General features: G+C 44.5%; 1 protein-coding gene and 1 long non-coding RNA gene across 4 annotated transcripts; one reads left to right on the forward strand and one right to left on the reverse strand.

Moving 5' to 3' along the window:
• Positions 1–1,337: 1,337 nt before the first annotated feature.
• LOC310699616 lies at positions 1,338–16,643 on the forward strand. 2 transcript variants are annotated; one of them, XR_014522158.1, is made up of 3 exons: positions 1,338–1,550; positions 15,418–15,598; positions 16,443–16,643. It is a non-coding gene; the product is annotated as an uncharacterized lncRNA (long non-coding RNA). The 2 variants fall into 2 exon arrangements; XR_014522159.1 differs by lacking the exon at positions 1,338–1,550 and having other exon boundaries at positions 13,926–15,598.
• Positions 6,462–21,335, reverse strand: FOXJ1 (forkhead box J1). Of its 2 annotated transcripts, XM_083487611.1 has the most exons (4): positions 21,306–21,335; positions 20,254–20,431; positions 18,265–18,846; positions 6,462–11,025 (listed from the first exon to the last, which is right to left on the reverse strand). In XM_083487611.1, the coding sequence occupies exons 3-4, from the start codon at positions 18,784–18,786 to the stop codon at positions 10,207–10,209; spliced, it is 1,341 nt and encodes a 446-aa protein (XP_083343737.1). In that variant the 5' UTR covers positions 18,787–18,846; positions 20,254–20,431; positions 21,306–21,335; the 3' UTR covers positions 6,462–10,206. The 2 variants fall into 2 exon arrangements, with proteins under 2 accessions (XP_083343737.1, XP_083343738.1); XM_083487612.1 differs by lacking the exon at positions 21,306–21,335 and having other exon boundaries at positions 20,254–20,603.
• Positions 21,336–23,527: the final 2,192 nt, after the last annotated feature.

The raw sequence follows: 23,527 nt of genomic DNA on the forward strand, positions 1-23,527 counted from the left end.
GGCCCGTGGGAAAGATGCTCAGGCCCTCTACCAACAAGAGGCCTGCCTAATCCGAAGAAGCCTGCAACTAACCCATTGTCTAGAAGGGTTGAGTTCGCCTCAACTGGGGGCTGGGGAGCAAATTGCTCTAACCCGAATCAGCTGCATGACTGTGGGAGAAAAAGAAGCAGCAAGCAGGGTCGATGGCCATTGCACAGTTTGCGTTGCACAATTCTTGTTTGATCTGCCAAACTGCAATGCATTTGCTGTGCTCGCACACAGAAGAGAAAAAAACCCTTCCTTTCTTCCCCGCTTTGGAGAATAGCCCTCAACGCTTTTTGTGAAACTGACTGGCTTAAACAAACAAATAAGATTCCACCACGTTCCCCCCTCCACACACAAAAACCCCTGGCAAGCTCCGCTCGCTCCTCCCCACCCTGGCCTCGCTTGTGGTTTTGCAGTTAGGGAGGGAAGCGCGCCACTTCCCCCGGGAATGGAGCGAGGCCTTGAGGTGCCTGGGTGGGGAAGAGTCCTGCCCACAAGCTTTGGTGTTGGAAAACTCCTGCATTTACCAGGCAAGCCCGGGCAGGCCGAGCAGCGAAAGGGCCGTGACCTGCCTTTCTCGGTGTTTCTCCCCCCCCCTTCTTTTTTCTCTCCCTGAGTACACATAGTGCTTTGTAAGAGGCGCTGTAGTCTCCCCCCAAGCTCACGTTGGAGGGCAAAGTTGACAACCCAGGGGGAGAAAGTTTTATTGTCTCGCATTCTTTGCGCTCAATCTCCTCCTTGTTGGCTGCTGGAAAGCGTCAAGCTCTGAGGGAATCGAAGTTTAAAAATAAGAAGGAAAAGAAGAAGGAAAAGGGGAAAAAAAACAAGACCCCCGGCTTCTGTACCCCCCCTCTCGCCCTGGTTACGCCACCGTTGTTCCCATCTACTCTCCCCGCTACCCCCGTTACAAACGCATCTTGTGGGCTGCTGTTGCACACAAACGTTTGAAAGGGTGGACCCGACCCAACCCCTCACTGGTGGGGTGGAAAACCACTCAGAAATTTGTTTCGTTTTTAAAACTGGACAAAAGGTGGTGGTTTCTCTCTCTCCACCTCCCACCCCTTTCCTCCTCCAAAGCCTCGTATGACGATGCGGCTTTTATTTTGCTCTCCCTCCTGGGGCCTGGCTGACACTTTGCTGCTGCAAGAATCGTAGGGGGGTGGGTTTTTTTTCCATCCGCTTCCACGTTTCGCTTTTATATTTTAAAGGGTTTCCATTTTGCAGGGGTGGGGGAGAAGCCGAAGAGAGTGGGCTGGAGGCGGGGGGGGGGTCTCTTGCTTTTTTTAAAAAAGGCGCTGCTTGGCACAGCTGTTTTTGACAACTGCCCGGGCTAAACAACACGTAACTTGGGAGGCCTGCAGTCCCCCTGACAGACGGATTTGTACTTACTTAAAAGCCGTGGGGGTTGAGCTGGAGCAGCATTGCTGGTGTGGGGAGGTGGTTGACCCGCCGTCAGCCCCACTTTCCCCTCCCCATTTAAACCTTCCGAAGCTCCTGGTGGCCCCATGGGAGCCAAAATCATACAGGTACCTGGATTTTCCCAACCCCAGCAACTTCAAGGTGATGGAGGGGGTTTTAAATAGTGAAAACAGAAGGGGGGGGGGGAGAAGGATGACCACACACACACACAAGGCAATCACAGGTTTCTCTCTTGTAACTGGGTAGTTTGGGCTGCGTACAACAAGGAGAGTTGAAATGTCCTATTGTCGGGGAATTGATGTCCTTTCTACCTCAGTTGATGCCTTTTCTGCATCAGTAGATTTGCTATGGAGCCCCCTGCACAATGTCACACGTGGCCTCTTGGATGCTGGCAAGTGAGATACCCCAGCTGTGGTACATAATAGGAAATAAAACGAAAGGGATCTGAGCATCTTAGAATTCACTCAACGGTAGTGTGGTCCACCATTATTATTATTATTTTAATGATAGTTTGGAAGACTTTTGTTGCAATGCCTCATGGATACCAGTCTCATCTGGTGGGAGTGGGAATATTAAGAGTTGGAAGGGAGAGAAGTTGGGGGTACAGGCAGGTGGCAGGTAAATGGGTGAGGAGGGAGGAGATGCAGGGCCCTTTGCTCATGTACAACAGGAGTGGGGAACCCATTGGACTCCAGCTCCCATCATTCATAGACAACATGGCTAATAGGATGGTGCAGAGATGATGGGAACTGTAGTCCAGCAACATCTGGAGGGCCACAAAAAGTTCGGCTAGATAGAGAGGTCAGATTGTTAGGAGTTGAGGCAGGCTGAATCCCTGTGCCCCCTTTTTAATTCTTGGATTATCTGAGCTAGCTTCCTGGTGAGGTGTTGGGACATTAAGCGGAACGAAGGAAGGGGCTCTGTGCGAGATGCCACACCTCCATGTAATAATGATTTTAAAGGTTTTGTGCTTCTCCCTTCCCTAGCTGCCAGTTTCCACTTTCCCCATGGCTGTACCAAAGGTGAAGGTTTCCTGAATCAATGCAACTTCTCTAACATACTCCCTAGCATATGAGACTGCTGAAACTTCCTTTTCAAAAAATACATAGATGCCTCCTATTTTGAAGCTGCCATACCCCAATGAAGCATGGCTCATAATTTTGACCTGGTATCACCCTAAAACAACCCATTCACCGCATGGCTTGACCAGTGCGTGGCTGGCATTCTTTCCTGTACTGTTCCTCAAGTGCCTTTGTGCCACTCAAAGGTCATTAGTTCACCCTCCCTAACCTTTCATGTTTCCTTCCCCTCTCCTCCTTGCCTCCAACATCTTCACAGAAGCAATTGCTTCTGATCATAATTAGCCTCAAGTGGATTCATCTATTACTGTCTCCTTTGTGTGTGCTTCACTCCCGTGCTTTTCTCAGGGTACCTGGGCCATCTCTTCTCCACACCAGAGCTTTCTAGCTTGGAGTGAGCACAAGATAGTTTCCACTACAGAAATGGACTGAATTTTCTTCATTTCATCAAGTCCCACCCCCACGAGAAGGGGGGGGAGGGAAATCTTTTTCCAAATTAAAGGCCACATTTCCTTCTGTGCAGCCTTCCAGGAGCCACAGGCCAATGAGGTACCTGGCCAGAGGTAAAAGTGAGCAAAGGAACTAAATCTCGCCTCTGTACCATAAACTGCTTTCTACACACACACACACACACACACACACACACACACACACACCTCTCTATCCTCATCCAGAGGGCATTAGCAGAGCTCAAGGACACATTCCAAAGCAGGGCAGTTGAGGGGGGTGGCTGAGAAGGGGGGTGCAGCTTGGGGAGAGGGGTGTGGAAGGCCACAGTCAGTCCCCAGGCCTGAGGTTCTCTACCCCTGCTCTAGAGTGTGAAGTGCTACCTCAGTCCCTTCTTTGTTCTGTCTGAAAAGGAAAGGATACTAATACACGAGACTAATGTACCCTTTTCAGCTATGCTAAATGTCTATATCTTGAACCAGTCCCATTTTGCAGGTAAACCTTTATTTGGAACCCCACGGTGCAAAAAGAAGGGGGGATGACTAAGAGCAGGAGCAAAGCACCTCTCTCTCTCTCTCTCTCTCTCTCTCTCTCTCTCTCTCTCTAACACACACACACACACATAAACACACACCCATGCTGCTCCTCTCCTCCTGAGTGTCTTTTCCTTGTCTTCACCCTGAGAGATAGCTCACTTGGTAGAGCATGAGACTGTTGGTCTCAGGGTTGTGAGTTCGAGCCCCACGTTGGGTAAAAGATTCTTGCATTGCAGGGAGTTGGACTAGATGGCCCTTGTGGTCCCTTCCAACTCTACACTTCTATGATTCCCAAAGCTGCTTTTTGTCCTGGGCTTGTTAAAGGGTCTGTCAGAGTAATGTAACATGCTTCTGCCCGTGATATCTAATGTGATGCTAAAATATAGGGAGCAGCTCATCCTTACCAAAGCAGAGTTTCCAGGCAGCTGGTGGTGCCTGCAAATCCCACTTATAGTAGGGTCCTCTTGAGTTCAAGCTGGGCTGCCAAGGGAAAAAGAATCATTGGCTTTCCTGCTGTCAAAGTGACACCAGGTGATCAACAGGTGGTGGCTCCATCCGCCTGTTGAAGTGAACTTCAGGGGATGGGAAAATTCACCCTTGCCCTGAATCATTGAGGTCCAAAATGCTGCTCACTCCCTGTTTTTGGTCTTGCCTTCAGGTTGCCTAGTACGCCTGGGTTGCTCCTCTGCACTACTGTAGTTCTCTGTCCTTTTGCTGTCAACTGCTTGTGGAATTACAGCTAAGGCTCCACAAAGGAAGTAGACATTGCAGAGGAGGTTGCCTTGCTGGGAGGATGTGCAGGGAAAGATAAGAAATGAAGTGCTGAGCATCATGTCTCCCTAGTAGAATTCTCACTGGTTATATAACATAGTTCAGGAAAGCCCTTTCCATAATCCCAGGTCTGGTTACATTATGCATCATTGGTGCATCAAAATGTGAGTGGGAACTGCCCAAAGCCATTTCAGTCCCCAAAGTAGGCCTAAATTAGCTTGAAATGAATCCAGATGATCTGGGGAAGTGTCTGTAGCAAGCTCTGGCCATGTTTTATTGGATGAATTTCAGTTGTTGCAGTCTGGAGATGCGAATAATTGTGCTACAATTGTGCTAACTACGATCAAGTTGGCTTGACCTTTGTCTTTCATGGTTAATACAGTGGTACCTCAGGTTACAGACGCTTCAACTTACAGACACTTCAGCTTACAGACTCCACTAACCCAGAAATAGTACCTCGGGTTAAGAACTTTGCTTCAGGGTGAGACCAGAAATCGTGCTACAGCAGCGCGGCGGCAGCGGGAGGCCCCGTTAGCTAAAGTGGTACCTCAGGTTAAGAACAGTTTCAGGTTAAGAACGGACCTCCAGAACGAATTAAGTTCTTAACCTGAGGTACCACTGTACTATATTAAGCTGAATAGGATCTGGAGCCATGGGGTGGGCAATGCCACTTTACAAGAGAGGGAAGTCTTGAAAGAGCCAGCTTTAAGGATTCATCCGGAAACTTCTTAGCACTATGTTGAATTATACCCAGTCCATCAGTAGTGCTAGAAAGCCCCAGTGTGGAAGCAGCCCATTTTCTCTGTTGCGGTTTCCATTAAAGCACTCGTGGAGTTAACGTTTTGCATTGCTGCAGAGAATTTATTTTTCAGAGCTTCTTGGTTGGAAGTTTAGCAAGTTTGACCATAACAGAGGCTTGGAAATAGTTTGTAGTGTGTGCATTTTGATAGCTCCCACCTTGTTTGTATAGCACAGCCTTTGCCAACCTTGTGGCTTCCAGATGTTTTTGGGCTACAACGCACATCAGCCATAGCCAGGAGCTGCTCAGAGCAGTGGTCTAAAACATCTGGAGGGCAGAAGCCAGATGCAGCAAATGAGTTTTGTGAGTACAGTAACTTTGTGTCATGTTCCTCCACCTAGATCCTGCAAGCAACAGGCGGGCCCGATGCTCCCAGTTTGACATAAGGGGGGGGAGCATAATTTGATTTTTATCTCTGGTAGGTTCACCAGGAGGCAAATTGGATTCCATTCTCTCACAACTTGCCCTTTTGTGCGCAGATGAGTAGTTGGTTCCGCCAGACACATTTGCCTTTCTTGTTAGAACTTCCATCTGCTGATTCTCCTCTAGACTTTGCTATGTTTTCTGAAGCCATTGATCTCTAGAATTACACTGTGCTCCTGAAGCTTCCTGTATAGAGACTGGGACCAGGCTTTCAGCAGTAGGCAGTCCAGAAATTCAAGCCAACTTCCATAGACCTAAACTGATCTGTACCTCTTGAGAAAAGCTTGAACAAATTTACTATTCTAAACGTGCAAGACGAACATGAATTTAAATACCTCCTGATACTGGTCATCCTGATACTGGTCATTGACTGCAATAAAGCGACTTTACTCATTAGGAGAACACTGAAATTAGATTTGAAGCAGTATTAGGTTTTTTAAAAAATAAGTTGAAGTAAAGTCACTGACTGCAACCAGAACCCATTGAAATCAAGGACAAAAATCTCATTGATTTGAATGCTGAATATTACATTTAGGTTGTGAATCTGAGAGTACATATTTACATATTTAGGTTTTTTCAAATATATATCTGTGCTTCAAATGCCAAATCCCAAAATACAAAGAGACATAACAAAAATCCATTGGATTTCTATTTAGTCCTATTGATTTTGATGGAAGAGAGTTAAAGCGCAAACTTAATTCTTTCACTGAACAATAGGACTTTAAAATGCTGAACTCTGTATGCCTTGTGTCCATTGAAACGTGAATTCCAAATCTGAGTGCACTGAATTAAAGTTCCAAATTATAAATTCAGCAAATCATTCCGTTTTGCCTCAATTACCGGTATTTGTTTCAAAACTGATGCTGAGCACCTGGTCCATTTTGCATGTAAGTCCCCATTCCTTTTAGTTCTGAAATATATGCTCTTCCATAATTTAAAATAAGGGCTTTTCTTTTCCAGTAGTTACCCAAACTAATTTTTATTTTTCAATAAACAAGCAATAAGGAGAGAGAGAGAGAGAGAGACATGTACACATATCTACGGACATGATTAAGGTTTCTAATATTGTTTCCAACAGCAACAGTTCCTAGCTTGCTATTTTTCATTAATCTAAACACACTCCAAAGAAAATCTAGTATTTTAACTCACTGTAAATTAATAACATTTCCAACAGCAAAGGAGTGGATTAGAATCTGAATTGCTCATATTTCAGTTCCATGTCAGTGGTTCCCCTCTTCCCCCATTATATTTAGGTGATCCATATGGTTCCCAGATACAGTACTCTTCTACACTCCCACTACAAATCAAATAGAGGGCTGAATCCTGCTCAGCTCCAGGAAGCTCTGTTGATTTTTATTAGCAATATTAATACCAGCTGGTCCCAGAATATGAACATACTTTGCCTTCCATTACTTTGCTTTTTCAGGTACTCATATGCCTGTGACTTTTCCAGGTGTGTGTGTGTGTGTGTGTGTGTGTGTGTGTGTGTGTACCTCCAGAGTAGTCTTCTTACATTGACCTTTGGAGGCAATATATTTTAGACTAGAGATGGCCAGTTTGGGGGGCCATGTGCTTTATCACCCAAGTAATGAAGACTAGGCAGGTGGTGGCAGTTCATCTGTGAATGTCACAAGGCAGAACATTTTTACTACCCAGGAGGCGTGGCTCTGTTACCCTTTAGGAGTCTAGTACTTGGCAGGGTGTAAGCTGTCCATGCTTGGGGGCAGTTTATTTTATCTGGGAATTTATGTCCTACATTCCTGCAGACGCTTCAAGGAATAAATGGTGTCTATCCCCATCCCAAATATGGGACTACTTTGGTGCTGCCCAGAACTCACAAACTCTTGATTACACACAAAAATTGTATCGGAGGTTGGATGTGTAGTCCACAGGTTGCCCTTTCTAGACTGTGTGCACTCTGCATATCCCAAGATAAAAAAATAAATTTGGGTCAAGTGCTTGGAAAATATAATGTGCAGCCGATGTGTATAGAAAGTGTGCAGCAACTCAGAACCAAATGCACATTTACTGCACATAAAAACACCCCAGGCCATTTGGAATGGCCTTCAGTCTTCTGCCTAAAGAGAGATTCAATGGCCTACCTTTGAGGGATGGTGTGAGGATGATTGCAAAGCACACTGAATACTAAAAATGCTAGGAAATAACAATGCTTCATTGCCACATCTCTCCTTGCACACTAATGTGAGCACAGGACTAATATTTGGGGGCAGAAAGCAAAGAGCTGTGCTTGGATTCTCTGCGGATTCATCCGTGTCCATGATGTGGGTTATGTTTTTTTTTAACTGTGAACAAAGAGAACGTAGCATGGGAAGCAGCCATCTCTAGGTGTCAAATTATTGTCCCTGGAAGTCTAGCTCTTTTGTTAAAATAAACTGGTGGGCGGGCAGAATACTCTGATGTGAACAGATGCGGTTCTAAAGAGGCATTTATCGCAGTTCATCATATTTGTCACACAGAAACAGAAAGCCTGCACTTTTCTCCCCAGGTTGTAGCCTTTCCCCACTTAAAAATCATTGGGGCAGACTGATTAAGGGGATGGAAACATTAACATTTCAAAACATAATGCACGTGGGTGTACATTATTCAGGAAGGTGCAGAGAAGTAAAGAAAAAAAGGATTGACGTTTGCTCGATGAACGTTCTGTTTGTTTCTGCGTCTGCTAAATGCAGACAGTAGAGCTTTACCATTCCAGAAAGGTAAATACCTATAAAATATCATCATGTTCCAGACAAGACTGCCAGGTTCCCAGGGGGAATCTCCATAACTATTGGGAATATGCAGAGTTTACTTGAATGCACATAAAGCTTAAGATGACTATTGGCTTAACATTAGCTATGGGCTAAACACCTAGCTGGGTGGCAACTTCAGTTCTAGGATGGAAGCTAAATAAGAAGGCAGGGGGAAGCTTTCATTTGCAGTTTCTACTGCATATACAGCCTTTGGCCTGTAACCATCCACTTAAGGCTATGGGCACACGTACAGTTTGAAATACACAGGGCTTGTTATTCCACAGAGTGCTTTTGTACATAGCACTTTGCCATTGTACATAGCTTTGCACAGCAACGTTGCCTAAAGCGGGAGTTAGTCTCTGTGCTATCTGTACATACAGGTAGGAGGTTTAAGAAGCAGTGAACAGCGATGTTCTCTACTCCCCTCCATTCATGTAGTCTAGTCACACCCCCTAAGCGCTGGAATAAATGGTGCAACACCTCACCGCACCTGCACATGTGTAGTTCCTTCCTCACCTTGAAAAAAATGTGCATTTTTAAAATATGCAGCGTGATGTTGTCGGTATGTACGGCACCTCAAAAGTGCACTTTCATCCAGCACTGAATACAAATTATCACACAGTGTGTACCTACCATGAGTCTAGAGCCACTGATTAACATGCCCATTCGGAGTTTTGTTTTAAACTCTCTCTGGCTAGAGACTCAAATATACGGAGACATTAACTAAAGCAGAGGAATATTTTAGAAGTACCCACCCGGGATCGCTTGGCCAAAAGGAGAGGAAAATAATAGCCCTTCATTACTGATCAGTTGTGTTGGCAACTGATTTGTCAGAGTCTGTCTTTTAATCACACAGATTCCTTCATAGCTTCTGACTAGGAAAGGGTACGGCACTTTGTTAGTTGTTCAAGACTTTAGAGGGCTTGCCTGCCATGACTTCAAATGTCTAGGCTTTACAGTATACACAGTCAAGATTGCAAAAATGTAAAGAATTTAAGATACAAAAATAAGTAAAAAGGACCGTCTAGAGAATGCCAGGTCCCCATTTGTGGATTTTTAAAAATCCTCTACTGGCAGGAATTCCCACTTGCATATTTTATTACATTTCCCCTCTGTATAACAAATGCTTGATACACTTCAATCTTAATTAACATTATTACAAACAATCCTCATTCCCCACCCCCACTGTAAATACTCTACTGATTGTGCCCTGTAGCTAAAAATATAGGTTTTGTAATAGATATATAGATATATAGTAGGCTCTCTATTTTATAAGCCTGAAAGATCTTGCCTTGTTGATTCATTTCTGAAAATACAGATGTCGACATCTAAACTAGTCCTAGATAGACTGGTGGCTGAAATTCCTAGAATACAGATGGGAATTGTATTTGCCTGCTACTTAATTGTCCCATGTTTTACCTATAAGAAATTTTCCCTGGTAGAAACAATGCAAACACACTCACATGAAAGAGAGGGATGGAGGGAGAAGCAAATGGACAAAAGAAGGAAGAGGAAATTACAGAAATCACAGATCTAACATGTTCTTAGTAACCAGAAAAGGCCAGCTCTTCCATCCTATTCCATTATATTCAAATGTCATGCCCTCCCCTGCAAGGAAGATATGCCCTTTTCAATTCCCTCCACCCCCAAAGTAGAAAAATTCCATATTTCTTTAAAAGAACACAAAAATAAGTACTGTATTATTATTATTTTGTTGTCTTTTGGGGTACAGAGTTCCCCGTGTGTTGCTTTCAGATACATCCTGCCAAATTCTCCAGATCTTTCCCTCCCCACCCCCGACACCTCTGTGATCCACGTGGTCCCAAGAATGAAGATGTCTTGTTTGCTAGAGGATTCTACTGTTAGTGTAAAGTCCTGCAGCACTGGGCCAATCTTGTTCATACAGCAGGTCAACCTGGGATGATCTTGAGCCTTCCAGCCAGGGCTCTTGTCACTCATTAAAGACACCCAGCATTGCTCCAGTCATTCATTTCCGTCTGCAATGAAGGATCGTTGAGTTCAAAGAGCGGGTCTATGTTGACAGAACTCGAGAGGTAATCGTTTCTCCCTTCATCCCAGGGATGCTGGAGGAAAGAAGTGGCAATGAAGGTCTCGTCAAAGTCCAAGCTGTTCTGGTTGGATTCGGTTAGGATGTAATCCTGCCCGGCAGGGCACCACTCCTGTGGGCAGTCAATATGTCTTCCATGCACAGTCAAGTCTACATCCCTGGTTATTGGGCTGATAGGAGGAGTGATCTCCAGATCCTCGAAGGTGGAGAAGTCACCATTTAAGGTGGTGTCGAAGATAGCTTCCCAGTCAAAGTCACCTTTCAGAGACCCAAGCTCTGTCTGCTCTTCCTGAGTAAGCAGGGGGGAGCTGGAGAGACGAGCTGTCTTGCACATTCGCTTGGGGAGTGGCTGCTTGCGTTTATGGCTCATTTTCCCATCTGCCGGGTTCCAGTTCTGGTCGCCGGTGGCTTCTTCAAACTCTTTGAGCAGCTGCTGAGACTCCATGTTGATTTTCAGGATGCTGTTGTTTTTCCAAGATGCCACCGCCTGATGAGCCAATGAACTGGAGCCAGCATCCTGCTGGAGTCTTCCGGTGAAAGCTGGGTGGATTTGCACGGGGGGCATCCTGCGCTTCTTGAACGCTCCGTTCATCAGCCTGTCTGCATATTGGGGGTCGATCTTCCAGAATCCACCTTTCCCTGGTTCGTCCTTCTCTCGTGGCACCTTGATGAAGCACTTGTTCAAGGACAGGTTGTGCCTAATGGAGTTCTGAAACCAGAATTAAACAAAATGGAGTTTTAATATAAGTAACTGCAAACATAAACCCACACTGAAGTGAATACAATGAAGGCGGCTGAATCAGCTGTAAGTGTGAAGGTCTTTTCAGCAAGGAAGAAGGCTGAAGTGGCTTGCCACAGTGAAACTGAATCTGGAATAGAATGATGCTTAAATGCGCCACATGGCCAGGCATATTTCTGCCGATAAATGACCATCCTCGTTCCTATACAACTTTGAAATATATGGATTCATGCCTCAACTCCCATCACGATATTTTAACCATCATGATCAACCAAGAACGTCAGATCATGTCACATTAAATTCATACAAGAGCGACATGAACCAGAATATTTACTGGAAGTATTTTGTACGAACCTTCATTTGAGATGGCCTATGGATGCCAATGGCAAGTGTGGGGAGATGAGGGGTGTTAGTACCCTGTCTGCTTTTTCTAGTGCATGCATTGCATAGTGTTAGGGCACATTCAACACACATAACTTCCCAGAAAGAATCCTGGGAACTGCAGTTAAGGGTGCTGGGAATTGTAGCTCTGTAAGGGGGAAACTACAGTTCCTGGGACTCTTTTGGGGAAGCCGTGTGTTGGGTGTACTTTAAATGTAGGGTATGGATCTGCCCTTAGTTTCAAGGTTTGATTCTGTTAAAATGTTCTAAGTTGCCCTGAGCTTTCAGGAAAAGATCTTATGCCATGTGTGTCTATATTACAAGTTTAAACGACTTTCAAAGTACACCCTGACTTTCAAATTGCTGTTCTGTGCAGAAGTCTCTAAGAAATAATTCTCAGCACTCTTGCAAAGCTACCATTTCCAAGGTGTTGTCAAGGAAGTCAAGAAGAGAGCTAAATGAGATTAAATCTGTTTAAATCTGTACTTAAAACTTTTCATAAATAATAATACTTAAAACGTGAAAAGGGTCTTTCATCTCCCTCATAGTACACAGACACTTGTTCTCTTATTGACACACCTTTTCTAGTCTGCTGCCCTCCTTCCGTTAAATAACAAACATGCCAGCAGAAGTGGAGCCAAGACTGAGCCATCGAGAAACTAGAGTAATTAGGGGGAATCCCAAAATTTACAGAAGTACAAAACATCCTTAAAAACAACTGATGTGGTTAAAAAAGAGAGATGATACTCAGTAACCACAAAAAAAAAAAATAGTTTCAGCTGGAAAAGAAAACCAGAAAACCATGGTGGAGTAGCCTGAAGACAGATATGGATGGATATACAAGATCCAGTCCCGTGCTGGCACGAGAAAAAAATATGGATGGTGGAAGAGAAAGTGCAAAGAGAGTTTTGATGGAGGCATATGTGGAAGATTAAGAGGAAAATTGACCTCTGGAAATAAGGCACCTCAACAATCTCTGCAGGTGGAGGGCAAAGAAAGAGAAGTAATTTTTAAGCAACCACATGCCCAGCCTTGCTGTCCTTTAGTGATGCTTCAGGAAAGACATTTATATTCCCCCAAGCTCCAGCTCATTCAGAATTACTGGAGGGGGAGAACACCTTAATATAAGAAAAAGCTAATGCAGATGCCCTCCATTTATCCTGAGTGTCAGTCATCATAAGATCAAGTGTCTCCTTTAATATGCCAACAACAACAACAACACCCTGCCCTTCTGGCTGGGTTTCCCCAGCCCCAGTTACAATGAATAGTTTCTTTCAATCTAAAAGACTGCATATTAGGTCTGAACCAGAACAGACTGTAATGCAGTGAAATCATGTAGTAGAAATAGCGCCTTTCCCGCTTCCATGGTGCTAGAAGAGACAGTTTCTGTTTCACTGGTTTTGGTCAGAAGTGTTCACAGCAACTTTCTGAACAGTGAGATGAAGATCACCATCTCACACCCTCAAAATCAGAAGAGAACAGACCTCCTCCCTCAATGTTCAGGAGGCCAGAAAGGTAAGCCAGACATTTTATGACCCTCATAGTTGGGTTGTTTTTTAAAACCCATGCTAGCCAGAAAACTGATTTTGGCCTGGCTGATGTGTCACTTTAAAAACCTAGAGTTTAAAAATGAACATGCAAGGTACTTGAGGCACTGTTAACATCTCAGCTGCTTTGCTCTTCCTCTGTTCATGCCAGGCTGCTAGGATTATGTCTAAACCTGGGCTCATTTTTTTCTCTCCCTCCAAACTGTAAATTACCCAAGTTTGTTCTTGGCTTCTGGCTTGCTTGCACAAAACAAGCAGTGAGCTCAGGTTCTTAAGTGTCACTAATCCAAACCATGGTTTCATTCCTGGCAGGAGTAGGGGAGGAATGAAGCAGTGGCGGTTTTTGCTCTGTGCACCAGCACACTGCAGGTTCACCTTTTAAAGCACAGCTAAGCTTCAAATGATGTGTGAACCAACATGTATCATGCTCAAGGATTATCCCATAAACCACAGCTACCATGGTACACTATGGTGCTAAATATGACGACACTGTGAAAGAACCACTTCATTTGACAGAAATGGAGAAGGGGACACAACATAACTCCCCCCCCCCTTGCTCTGCACACTCACTGGCCTCCTTGGTATGGATTGCTTATATTTATACACACCCATGTGAGAAACACATTTGCGCACCCATGGAACATCCTTTGGTTGGAATGGACTTCATATGAAATCACCCTCTGAATCATCATAAAAAGGAAAAGAAAAATCAGAAAAGCTCTAGAAAAAAATAGCAACAAAGAGATAAATAAAAAGAAGGGGCATTTACTGTTCCCATAGAGCTACTCCTCAGAAGAATGAATGTGCGTGTCTGGAGTGATGTGCACAATCAGAAAGGAAACTCTGTTATTGGGTAAATAACACCCTCTTATGGAGCACAAAGCCAGGAGGGTGTTAAGAGATTGGATATGGTAAAGGATTGTGTGCAAGAGTTTTTCATTCTTTTTTTTTCTTTTTAAAAAAATGTTGCCTGGATATCTTTATGCTTATTCATCCATAATCCGTATTGCCAAAGAGCAAAAGCAAGGCTTGAATGCCTGGAGGGCTAAATAATAATAAGAAGCTATTCCTCTAGGCTGAAACTCCCTGGGCATCTTGGCTCCTTTCCAAAGCACACAGCTCCCACAGGAATCTCTCCCCATCCCCCCACCCCCCTGCTTATGGGTGGCATGACATTTTGACTTTGTGTCTGCACTTACAGGAACTGGGGTTGACGAGGCGGGTGAGAACATGGGCACGATGGGAGAAAGGGGAAAGAAAGAAAGAAAGAAAGAAAGAAAGAAAGAAAGAAAGAAAGAAAGAAATTCCTGTGAACGCGCTGGTCTCCGATGAGTCAGAATTTACTGTTTAATGAAATTTTACAAGGGTCAGAGAATAACCCTCTCCCCTGCTAGAGTCAGTTTAAATCTGCTGGGCTTGCCTACAAGCTGATTATTACCCAGCTAGTTAGCATATTTATCATTCTTCCCTGCAAGGATCCATCAAACCACCTGCATCACGACAAAGAGGGAGTGAATACTGGGGTTTTGTTTTTTTTAAAGGGGGAAAGAAAGAACAGGAAAGTTTGCATCAACCACATCAATATCCAAGGGTTTTTCTTTCTTTCTGTTTGTACTTATTAATGCCCATGTTGTTGTTAATTCTGTAAAACATAAAATGTCCCAATCTCATAGGAAACCTAATGGATTAAGTTTTGGTCAATACCTTTATTAGGATTTAGGACCACTAGAATGTCAGAAAATAGTGAGCAAGCTTTTGAGTTCTCCAGAAGTCTTCATCAGGCTAGATGTTACTACTTGTTTTATGTATTGTGACCATGGTAGGAATCAGAAACATCCACTACACTGAGCAGCGTTATTGTGGTGACTGCAAGCAATAGTGTTTTGGCACATCAAGAGACCTGGTTGTGATACAGTCTACTAGGAGGATTGGAAACAAGCTTAGCAGTGTGTAGTGGCAGCCTTTTGACAGGTGATGGAATGACAATAACACTGTATGTCATCACCACCATATCCAAACACCTAGAATCTAACTCATTCACTAATCACTTAGGATGGAAAGGAAACTCTTTGTTTCACCTTAAGCAGGGGTGCCAACTTCAATAAAATACTGGAGGGCCCAGATAAGCCCCACCCCTCGTAATTGATCACATGACACGGTGCACGCACACCATTTGAATGGCAATGCCCATCAACTTAGTGGGGGGATGGTCCCCTCAATTTTGGGTGTGTGTGAATTCCCTTCAGCCCCTAGGAGTTAGCTCTTATGATCTTAAGAACGATGTGGCAAGGAACATCTCAAGAGGGTTTCCCTCAAGGATTCAACACTAAAACTACCCATGAATATCAAACTGTCACATCAATTGTCAGAAATGAATGACATGTACTCATCATTTTCCTTTGACTGAGATGATGATGCTTGTTATTATTTTTAGAAAACAGTGCTTCGAGAGCAGAAGGGAAAGTCCAAGGTATAGAATTAAGAGTGGATGCTTGAAATATGCTGACTTTTGAGTCTCCGTCTATTGGTGTGGGGCTAGATTCACTGCTTACCAGGACTATTTGAAGGACATAAAAAAATTACATGCCATATAGATGCAACAGTAATAGAGTCCAGTAAGTATCTTATAAAGACCTGGTGAACAAATTTTATTTGGATTTTCTGAAAGGCAAAACTTTCCCTCTTTTTTCCTACCCAAACTTTTACTTGTCCAGCCTAATATTTTTAAACCTCAAAGAGCCAAAGACACAAATGAGTCTACCATGTATCACAGACATTGGGAATTGAAGGAGGTGGTGCTCAAGGACAGACATTCTTCCTTACACTGTGGTGCTTGCTAGGGGAGGGAGAGAGCCTCAACATGCAATATTTCAATATTGTTGTTAACATGGTAACAAAAGTGAATTTATTCTCATTACAGGCCACAGCCTTCATTGCAGGCTGATGTCTTATGTCCAAGGCTGTTCAGCTGGTGGTCATGAGACTTTGGCTCTTCATATGCTGTTATTGGATTTCAACTCTCATTACCCTCAGCCAGCACGGCCACTGATCAAGGATGATGAGAATTGTAGTCTAGCAACATCTTGCAGGTTACTTACACCTCTCCAAGAGGTTAGTGAAAAGTTATAATATTTCTGTCTTTGACCATTTGAGGCACTGTATACTTCTGATCCAATATCCCAGCCATTCTACACTTAGATGCACCTCTTTCCTAATAACCTCTCTCAAATCTTTATTTTGCCTTCTTTCAAATGCTTCTCCACAGTCAATATTGGAAAGCATCAGGTCACGTGGAAAAGACACATCAATTTCTTTGGTTTCCTCCTCAATGGATCAAAGGGTGGGATTGGGGGGAAAGAAATTTATACCCCTGACTCAAATCAAATATCAAATCAAATATCTTTAATACGGTCAGTGACCAGGAAGATACCCCTGACTTTTTCTCCTCTTTCTCCCTAGAAGTGTGTGAAGCAGTTGCTTGTTTTAAATGCTCTCCAGGCATGACACAAATCGGCCAAGTATCTCCTACTTGTGTGACCAACTAAATTTTGGATACGAGAAGTTAAGCTTCCAGATATTGAATATGGAATATAGTTCCATATTCAAAGAGCTGGTTTCGCAAGCCCTCCTAACAAGATTGTTCCCACTGAAATCTGGGGGGGGGGGGGGACGACAGACATTTCAGGGTGGAGCATTAAGATTTACCCCAAAGTGCAAGGCTTCTTCTTGGGTATATTCAAAATAAAATTTATTTTAAAAAAAACCAGGTATCCTGAGAGCATTTGTTGTGGCTATTTTTTCTACCTCGCTGTAACCAGAAATATAAGCACTTGTGGGGAATAATCACATGTTATCTGCAATGAAGGATGGAGTGGGGTTGACTGCCCCCTCCCCTCTCTAAATGGTTCCCCTGCCTCCCAGTTGTGCATTTAATTGACTCCAAATGCCCATTTATGACTGATTGGATTAGCAGCATTAAGCATCCAATGAAAGATTGGAGGAGAATCACCTCTAGGCAACGCAACCCGCCTCTTGGCTCCTACTTTTGCCATCTTTATTTTTCTTTCGCCCTCCACCTGTTTCCTTCTCTCTTCCCCTTCACTGCCCCTCTGTTGTTTTTCTGTACTTTCTATGGCACTTCCTTTTACGCTTGTTGGAGCCTCAAAAAAAAAAAAAAAAAAAAGGACATTCTCTCAATCATCCACAGTATTTGTTAGATAATTGCTACCTTCAAAAGGAGAAAATGCCTGTTTACATTGCTCTGCTTTCTCATTTACCACAACCTCTGTGTGCTACTAAGTGCTTATTCCAGGCAAAACACCTTGATAGGAAAGATACCAAGCAACAGTAATTGCACTCTAGGGAGAAGGAAGCACAGAAAGGAGCCGCAGCATGAATACTACAAACACTTGGTCACTTTCTATTGTCATAGGAGGTTGACAGGAGATCTGTTCCTCATCTTGTGGCAAGAGGGTCTTACAGCCACCTGACCACAGACATAGCTGGTTCTCCTGTAAGGTGGCACAGCTGACAGTGATGGAACCTTACATTATGTATGTATGATGAAAGATGATCCAGGAAAAAGGGTGCTAGTGTCTAAATTTGCACACCCACCATACATTTAAAGCACATAACCACCACCACCCCTTATAATCTTGGGAACTGCAGTTTGTTATAGCTGCTGGGGATTGCAGTTCTGTTGGGGTAAGCTACAGTTCCCAGGATTTATTTGGGGTGTAAATGCTTTGAATGTGCTCAAAAGGTATGGTGTGGGTCCAGCCCCGGGTTGCAAACCTGACTCTACTTAGCTGGGAGTAAGTCCCATCAAGTAAGTCCCTGGTGTGCTCTGGTCCAGGGGGTCACGAAGAGTCGGACATGACTAAATGACTAAACAACAACAAGTCCCATCAAATTCTATATGAACATGATTAGGACTGTGTTGTGTGTTAAGAATGTAGGAAGCTGTTTGCTGCTCTAAGCATGGCCATTTTTAAGGATTCTGGTCAAGTAGTTTAGATTTCCTTCATCAGCATATTAGGTGTACACAACACTTGCCTCACATGGAAATCATGAGAATTTAAATAGTGGTGAAACAGTTTCACTGTCACATAATGCAAGTCATAGAAGCATCAAGGCTGATTTGGGAGGATGGCTGGTCATGAACTGCAGTGGATAGCCAACAGAAAACATGGAGACAGTAGCAAGTGCGCTATAACCTCACCCACATGACTGGGTAGCCAAAATGCAGAGAGGTATGGGCTGTCCCATCCTAGGCACCTACCTGCCATGTGGGGTCTGCATGGCGGAAATAGCAGAAATTATCTGTAATCCATTTATAGATGTCTGAGAGGGTGATTTTGGTTTTCTTGCTTGCTTCCATCGCCATGCAGATGAGCGTGGCATAGGAGTAAGGAGGCTTTACATGGGGATTAGTCTTGTAATCTATGTCTTCCAATGGCTGGCCTTGCAGGTGTGCAGTCCTGGATGTGGAAGAGGAGATTGGCTTGCCAGGGGTATGGGGCATCCCCATGCAAGCCGGGTCACCAGCTAGAGGGGAACATGGTGCAGCAGAGCCAGGGATCTTGTGATAGCCGTGAGGATCTGTGCTGCAAGGGGAAGAGCTTGCCTTGCCCATGTTGGCGTTGATGATGGAGAATTCTTGAAGCCACTGTAGGCTGGTCAAGCTGTCGTCCAGGTTGCTTGAATCCGCCATGCTGCTTTCCTGGCCTTTCTCTTCTTCAGACTGCACGTTCAGCCAGCTGTCAGTCATGTCAGGGGAAGCCAAAACAGGCAAGTCCAACATTCAGGAATTGTGGGAGAGCAGGAAGGGGGAAGAAGGGGGAAGGGCAGGGGGGTGACAATCCTGCAACAATAACACGAAGAAGTTCAAAGCCCCTAACAAATAGGCGGCTCACAAACAAACACTTGAGCAGGTTGTTTTCTAGCCAGACACTCTAAAAGCACTGGAGCCAAATATACCCTTGAGGTAATCCCAGAGAATTGAGCCATCCCTGGGTGTAGGATCCCCTTCTCAAACCAGCCTACTTAACTAGCCTGCTTTATGCAGACCACAGCCTAAGATGGGTGGAATTCACCCAAATGCCCCTTTTTTTCTTTGGTGGCAAGATTTTTCGCAAAACTGCCAAGAATCTAAGTAGCATTTGTTCCTATTGAAACACTTAAAACCCAGCTAGAAACAAGCAACTGAAATGAACATGATAGTATCTCCTTCTAGGTAAATAACAATTTCTTCAGCTTCATAAATGCTTCAGCTTACAAACCTGACAGTCCCTAACCCTTTTACAGATTCCATCTTAGTGATTTGAAGTAGCCTCTGTTTTAAATCTGTCATTGATTCCTCACTCAATGCACAACACCATCAGTTTTTGTTTTTATTTTCTTCAACATTAGAGGTATGAATACTGCCATAAAAATGGTTAAGATGGTGGGAGTTTCATGCCATTCCATAATGCCTAGAATTTCCAAGGCTATCTTGGGGATAAAAGTGATTCAATTTTTTTTAAAGGAAAATTTACTTCCAGCAACACAATCCATAAGTTGAAGCACTATCATTAAGGCAAGTGGCACCCCAGTGCCAAACACATTATGTGATGTATATCCCATTGATTTCAATGGAACCTACCTTCAGGTAATGGGCTTAGGGTTGCAAATTGCTCCCATTGATTCGGCAGGGAGCTAAATCGGTTTAACCTGACTTCTTCGGCTCAGCTGGTTCATAGAGCAGAGGGTAAAATCACACCTAGGCTGCTCCAGGCTGTAATCCTGTACCCAGAGAGCAAGCCCCATTTACCTCAATGGGGCTTAATGCCCAGTATATTATGCATAGGACTGGGCTGCTTTGAAATCCTATGAATCTTGTATGCCACATATGTAAGCATAACAAGAGGGCGTTTAGGTTGGAGAAACAGAAGAAGAGTGGCTGAGTACCTGTATTTAAGCTTTACTCCCCCTGAACTAGTACATGAAGATTCATGCCAACCATCTTCACATGAAAAACACAGAATTCAACCAAGCCCCCAAAAGGCTCTTACCATGGATTATTTCTTCCCCTTTTAAATGAAAGTGTTGTTACATTTGCGTTGATGGATTCATGAGAGGGTCCCTCTGCATTCACGTCTGGCCAGAATCATAAAATAAAAAAAATTGTGTGCTGGGGGGCTTCCAGCCTCCCCAGGATAACGTGGCGGAGAAATAAAGCTGGCCTGCCCTCCCCGCCTTGTTAAGAAACAAATAATTCCGTTTATCTTACCTGTTCCTACGAAGGAATCCCACTACCGCCAAGTGTTTACTACTAAGCGCCGAATATTCAGTGGGGTGAAGTGTGTGGCGGTGGGGGCCGGGTAGGGAAATAGGGTAGATTTCTACTGCTCTCCCGTTGGATGAATTATTACGCCCCTCGCTGCCAGAGCCCTTTTATTCCGGAGCCGCTGTGATTTGTAAGCAACAGAATGACTGTCAATAAGTAGCTGCTCCGAAAGGCTTCTCTGGATGCTATGGAGACGCTCCGCCCCTATAAACAGCTTCTGCCCCTCTCATTGGTCCTCGGATCTCCATGGAGAGCGCAATCACTTGACAGGGTTTCTCTCTCTGCGGTTCTGCTACTTTGCACAAACTTTGTTTTGCCCCCCATCCATCTCTCTCCCCTCCACATCGCGCCCCCCCTCCCACCTGCTTCATTTGCCACCAGTTAATTTTTAGTCACGGATCCTGGCTGCCGTGGTGGGGAAAGAGAAGCTTATGAAACCTTTAAAATGCTTTTAAATATCTGACGAAGCGCGATCGCAGGCATTTATTTTTTTTTAAATAAAAAATAAACGACCCGGCGAGGGGGGTGGGGGGTTTCTTTTCAAAAGCGCGTGCTTGTGTGTGCGCGCGCCCCCCGTCGGCTGCTTTGCTTGTAAGGGTGGCTCGGTTGGTATGTGGCCACTGCGCACACAGAGGGGTGGGGGGGTGGGCGCTTGGGAATTATTTGCTGTGAGTTTCATTAAGACAAATTAAAGTCCACTTGAAACAGCTCCCAGATGCCCATTATTCTTCGGGATACTAAAGGAAAGCTGGAGGTGTAGGGAGAGAGAGAGAGAGAGATCCCCTCTGCCAAGAACAAACAACCCAGCAACCAGAAAGATTCCAGGCCTTGGAAAGAAAGGGAACGATTTCAACCGCCTGCTCCTTCCTTTCACTGGGGCAATTTCCCCCCTCATCTCTTTAGCTTGGCGTTGCTTTTGTCCACTCTGATCAGCAGGGCAGGGCAGTTGCTGACTCTCCCCCCCCCCTTCAACCCCCCAATCGACCAGGCATTACTTCTGCTTTGAAGTTATATTTGAGAGAAAACGATGAAGAGTCATTGCTTGCAGTTGGAGGGGTGCGGAGGAGGAGAGGGCATTCATGTGCAAAGGTCTTGGCTCTCCTTGAACCTTGGCCATGGCTGAATTAATAGTTAGCCTTTCATGATGCTAAGAAATTCCGGGGGCCAAATTGACCCCACGTGCAGTTTGGGCCCAGAGAAGGCAGCCGGCACGGCTTTTCCCCTCTGCTTACCTGCTTCAGTTCTGAGAAGTTTACCTTCTCCCCTTGACCTTTGTGTAACCCAAAGTAATTAGATGAAAGGGGATAGGGGGGAAAATATTGTGTGTGTAGGAGAACTGCAGACCCTGCATCAAAAAGGTTGCTGGATGTGCCCCCCTCTTTAATTAAGAGGCTACAGTCGCAGCCCTATATAATAGGATGCCCCCTCCCTTCTTTCAGAAAAAAGGGATGGTTGAAATGGATATTAGGTATTTATTACATGTTCATGCTGTTCTTCCTCCAAAGAGTCCATGTCTCTTTATTCTTACAAGCCTGTGAGGTAGGCAAGGCTGAGAAGTACTAATGAGCTCAAGGCTTTATGGCTGAAGTGCCATTTTACCATTCTGCCTACAATTCTCTCTCTCTCTCTCTCTCTCTCTCTCTCTCTCTCTCACACACACACACACACACACATTGAAATCAAGTACATTTCCCACATGGAAATCTGTCTTAGAAATGGAAGGTGAGCCTACCTCGTCCAGGTCAGCTGATGCTCTGAGGTGTGTTTTATTCTGGAGAGCTTCAGCAGAGTTTTGCTGGGCAGAGTTGAACTGTGGTGACATCAACACACCTGGCTAGTAGTGTCCAAATATTTCTGTTAATCAGTCACTTCCCCTACAGTCTTTGAAAAATTAAAACAGGCTGCAGTAAGGTATGGGCAGGCAGGGGAGAAATGGACAGAAACCCTCCCCACGTCAAAAGGACAGCAGAGATGTGGAACAGTTCTCAAAACCTTGTTTTGATTTTGCTCACAGCCCACCAAGACAAATGAGTCTTCTACCATGGCTGCTTTCAACTGAACCAGAGTGGTGGACTGGCTAGTCTCAGACTACGACTGGGTAGATCTTGGATTGGGCAGTCAGTATCCGTTAGCCTAAACTACCTCACAGGGTTGTCATGTGGATTAAATGAAGCCGTGTGCTTGTGTGGAAATCAAGTACACTGCCTTGGGCTCCTGGGAGGAAAATCAGGATACAAATGTTATGAGACCAGTATCACTCCTACACACATAAAGCCAATCTCTTGCCCTTAAAGATCTTTTCTCTCTCTCTCTCTCATATTGTTTATCTGACATTTACATTCCATTGCCCTCACAAAAGCATCAGACAATGCCCCGCTAAGACAGTTTACCCACTTTGGAAGCAGGCCCAGCGCCAACGGCAGAGGTTGCAACATACCAGTTGCTCACTCACAAAGAGCGGCGCACATCTTGAGTTAAAGGGTGCTCTCTGCCGTTTACACTTCTGCTCTGCCAATCTCAGAATGGAAATTATATTGGCACAGTTCCTCCTCTAATGATTTTAAAGCACATTGTCTCCAGTGCACCACCCATTACGGACTGTCTCCAATCCCTGAGTTATCAACCGCCCTGTTAAATGTTCAGGCAGTTAGCGTTACCGCTGTGAAACCGAAACACACACACATTAGCCCCCCCCCCCACTCTTCCTGGCAACTAGTTAATAGGGCACAGTTCTATTTGCTGGCAAAGTTAGAAGTGCATGGTGAGCATTAATTTTCGGTAGCAAATAAAAAGCTGGTATATGGGAGAATGTGGAAGGGTGAAGGACAGTTGCAATCTGAAAGGACAAACTTAGTTCTAATTCACAGTGAAGTTAATTTAACAATCTGTAAGAATAAATAATTGTTGCATCCATGTAGCTTGTTTTTGTAGAACAAAAACTGTCCTGTTTCATCATGACTATGCTTGTTTATAAAGGCAAGGGGTACAGAAGATGCTAGAAGTTGTCTTCCTTGAGCCCTTGAACCACTATTCAGGGGTTAGGGTCCGGCAGGTGTGACTCATGAGGTAAAAAAAACCAGCAACCCCAAACCTTCCTTTTCCTGTGCTATATCGGGGGATTATAGGAGGGAGGAAAGTAACAGGGGCACCTTTTTTTCTTTCTTGCCCTCCAGAACCTCTCTGTCCCCCAGTCTGTATAGTAACACAATGATTAGTG

This window comes from Podarcis liolepis, assembly GCF_965112155.1.
Source record: "Podarcis liolepis genome assembly, chromosome: 2".
NCBI lineage: Eukaryota > Metazoa > Chordata > Lepidosauria > Squamata > Lacertidae > Podarcis > Podarcis liolepis.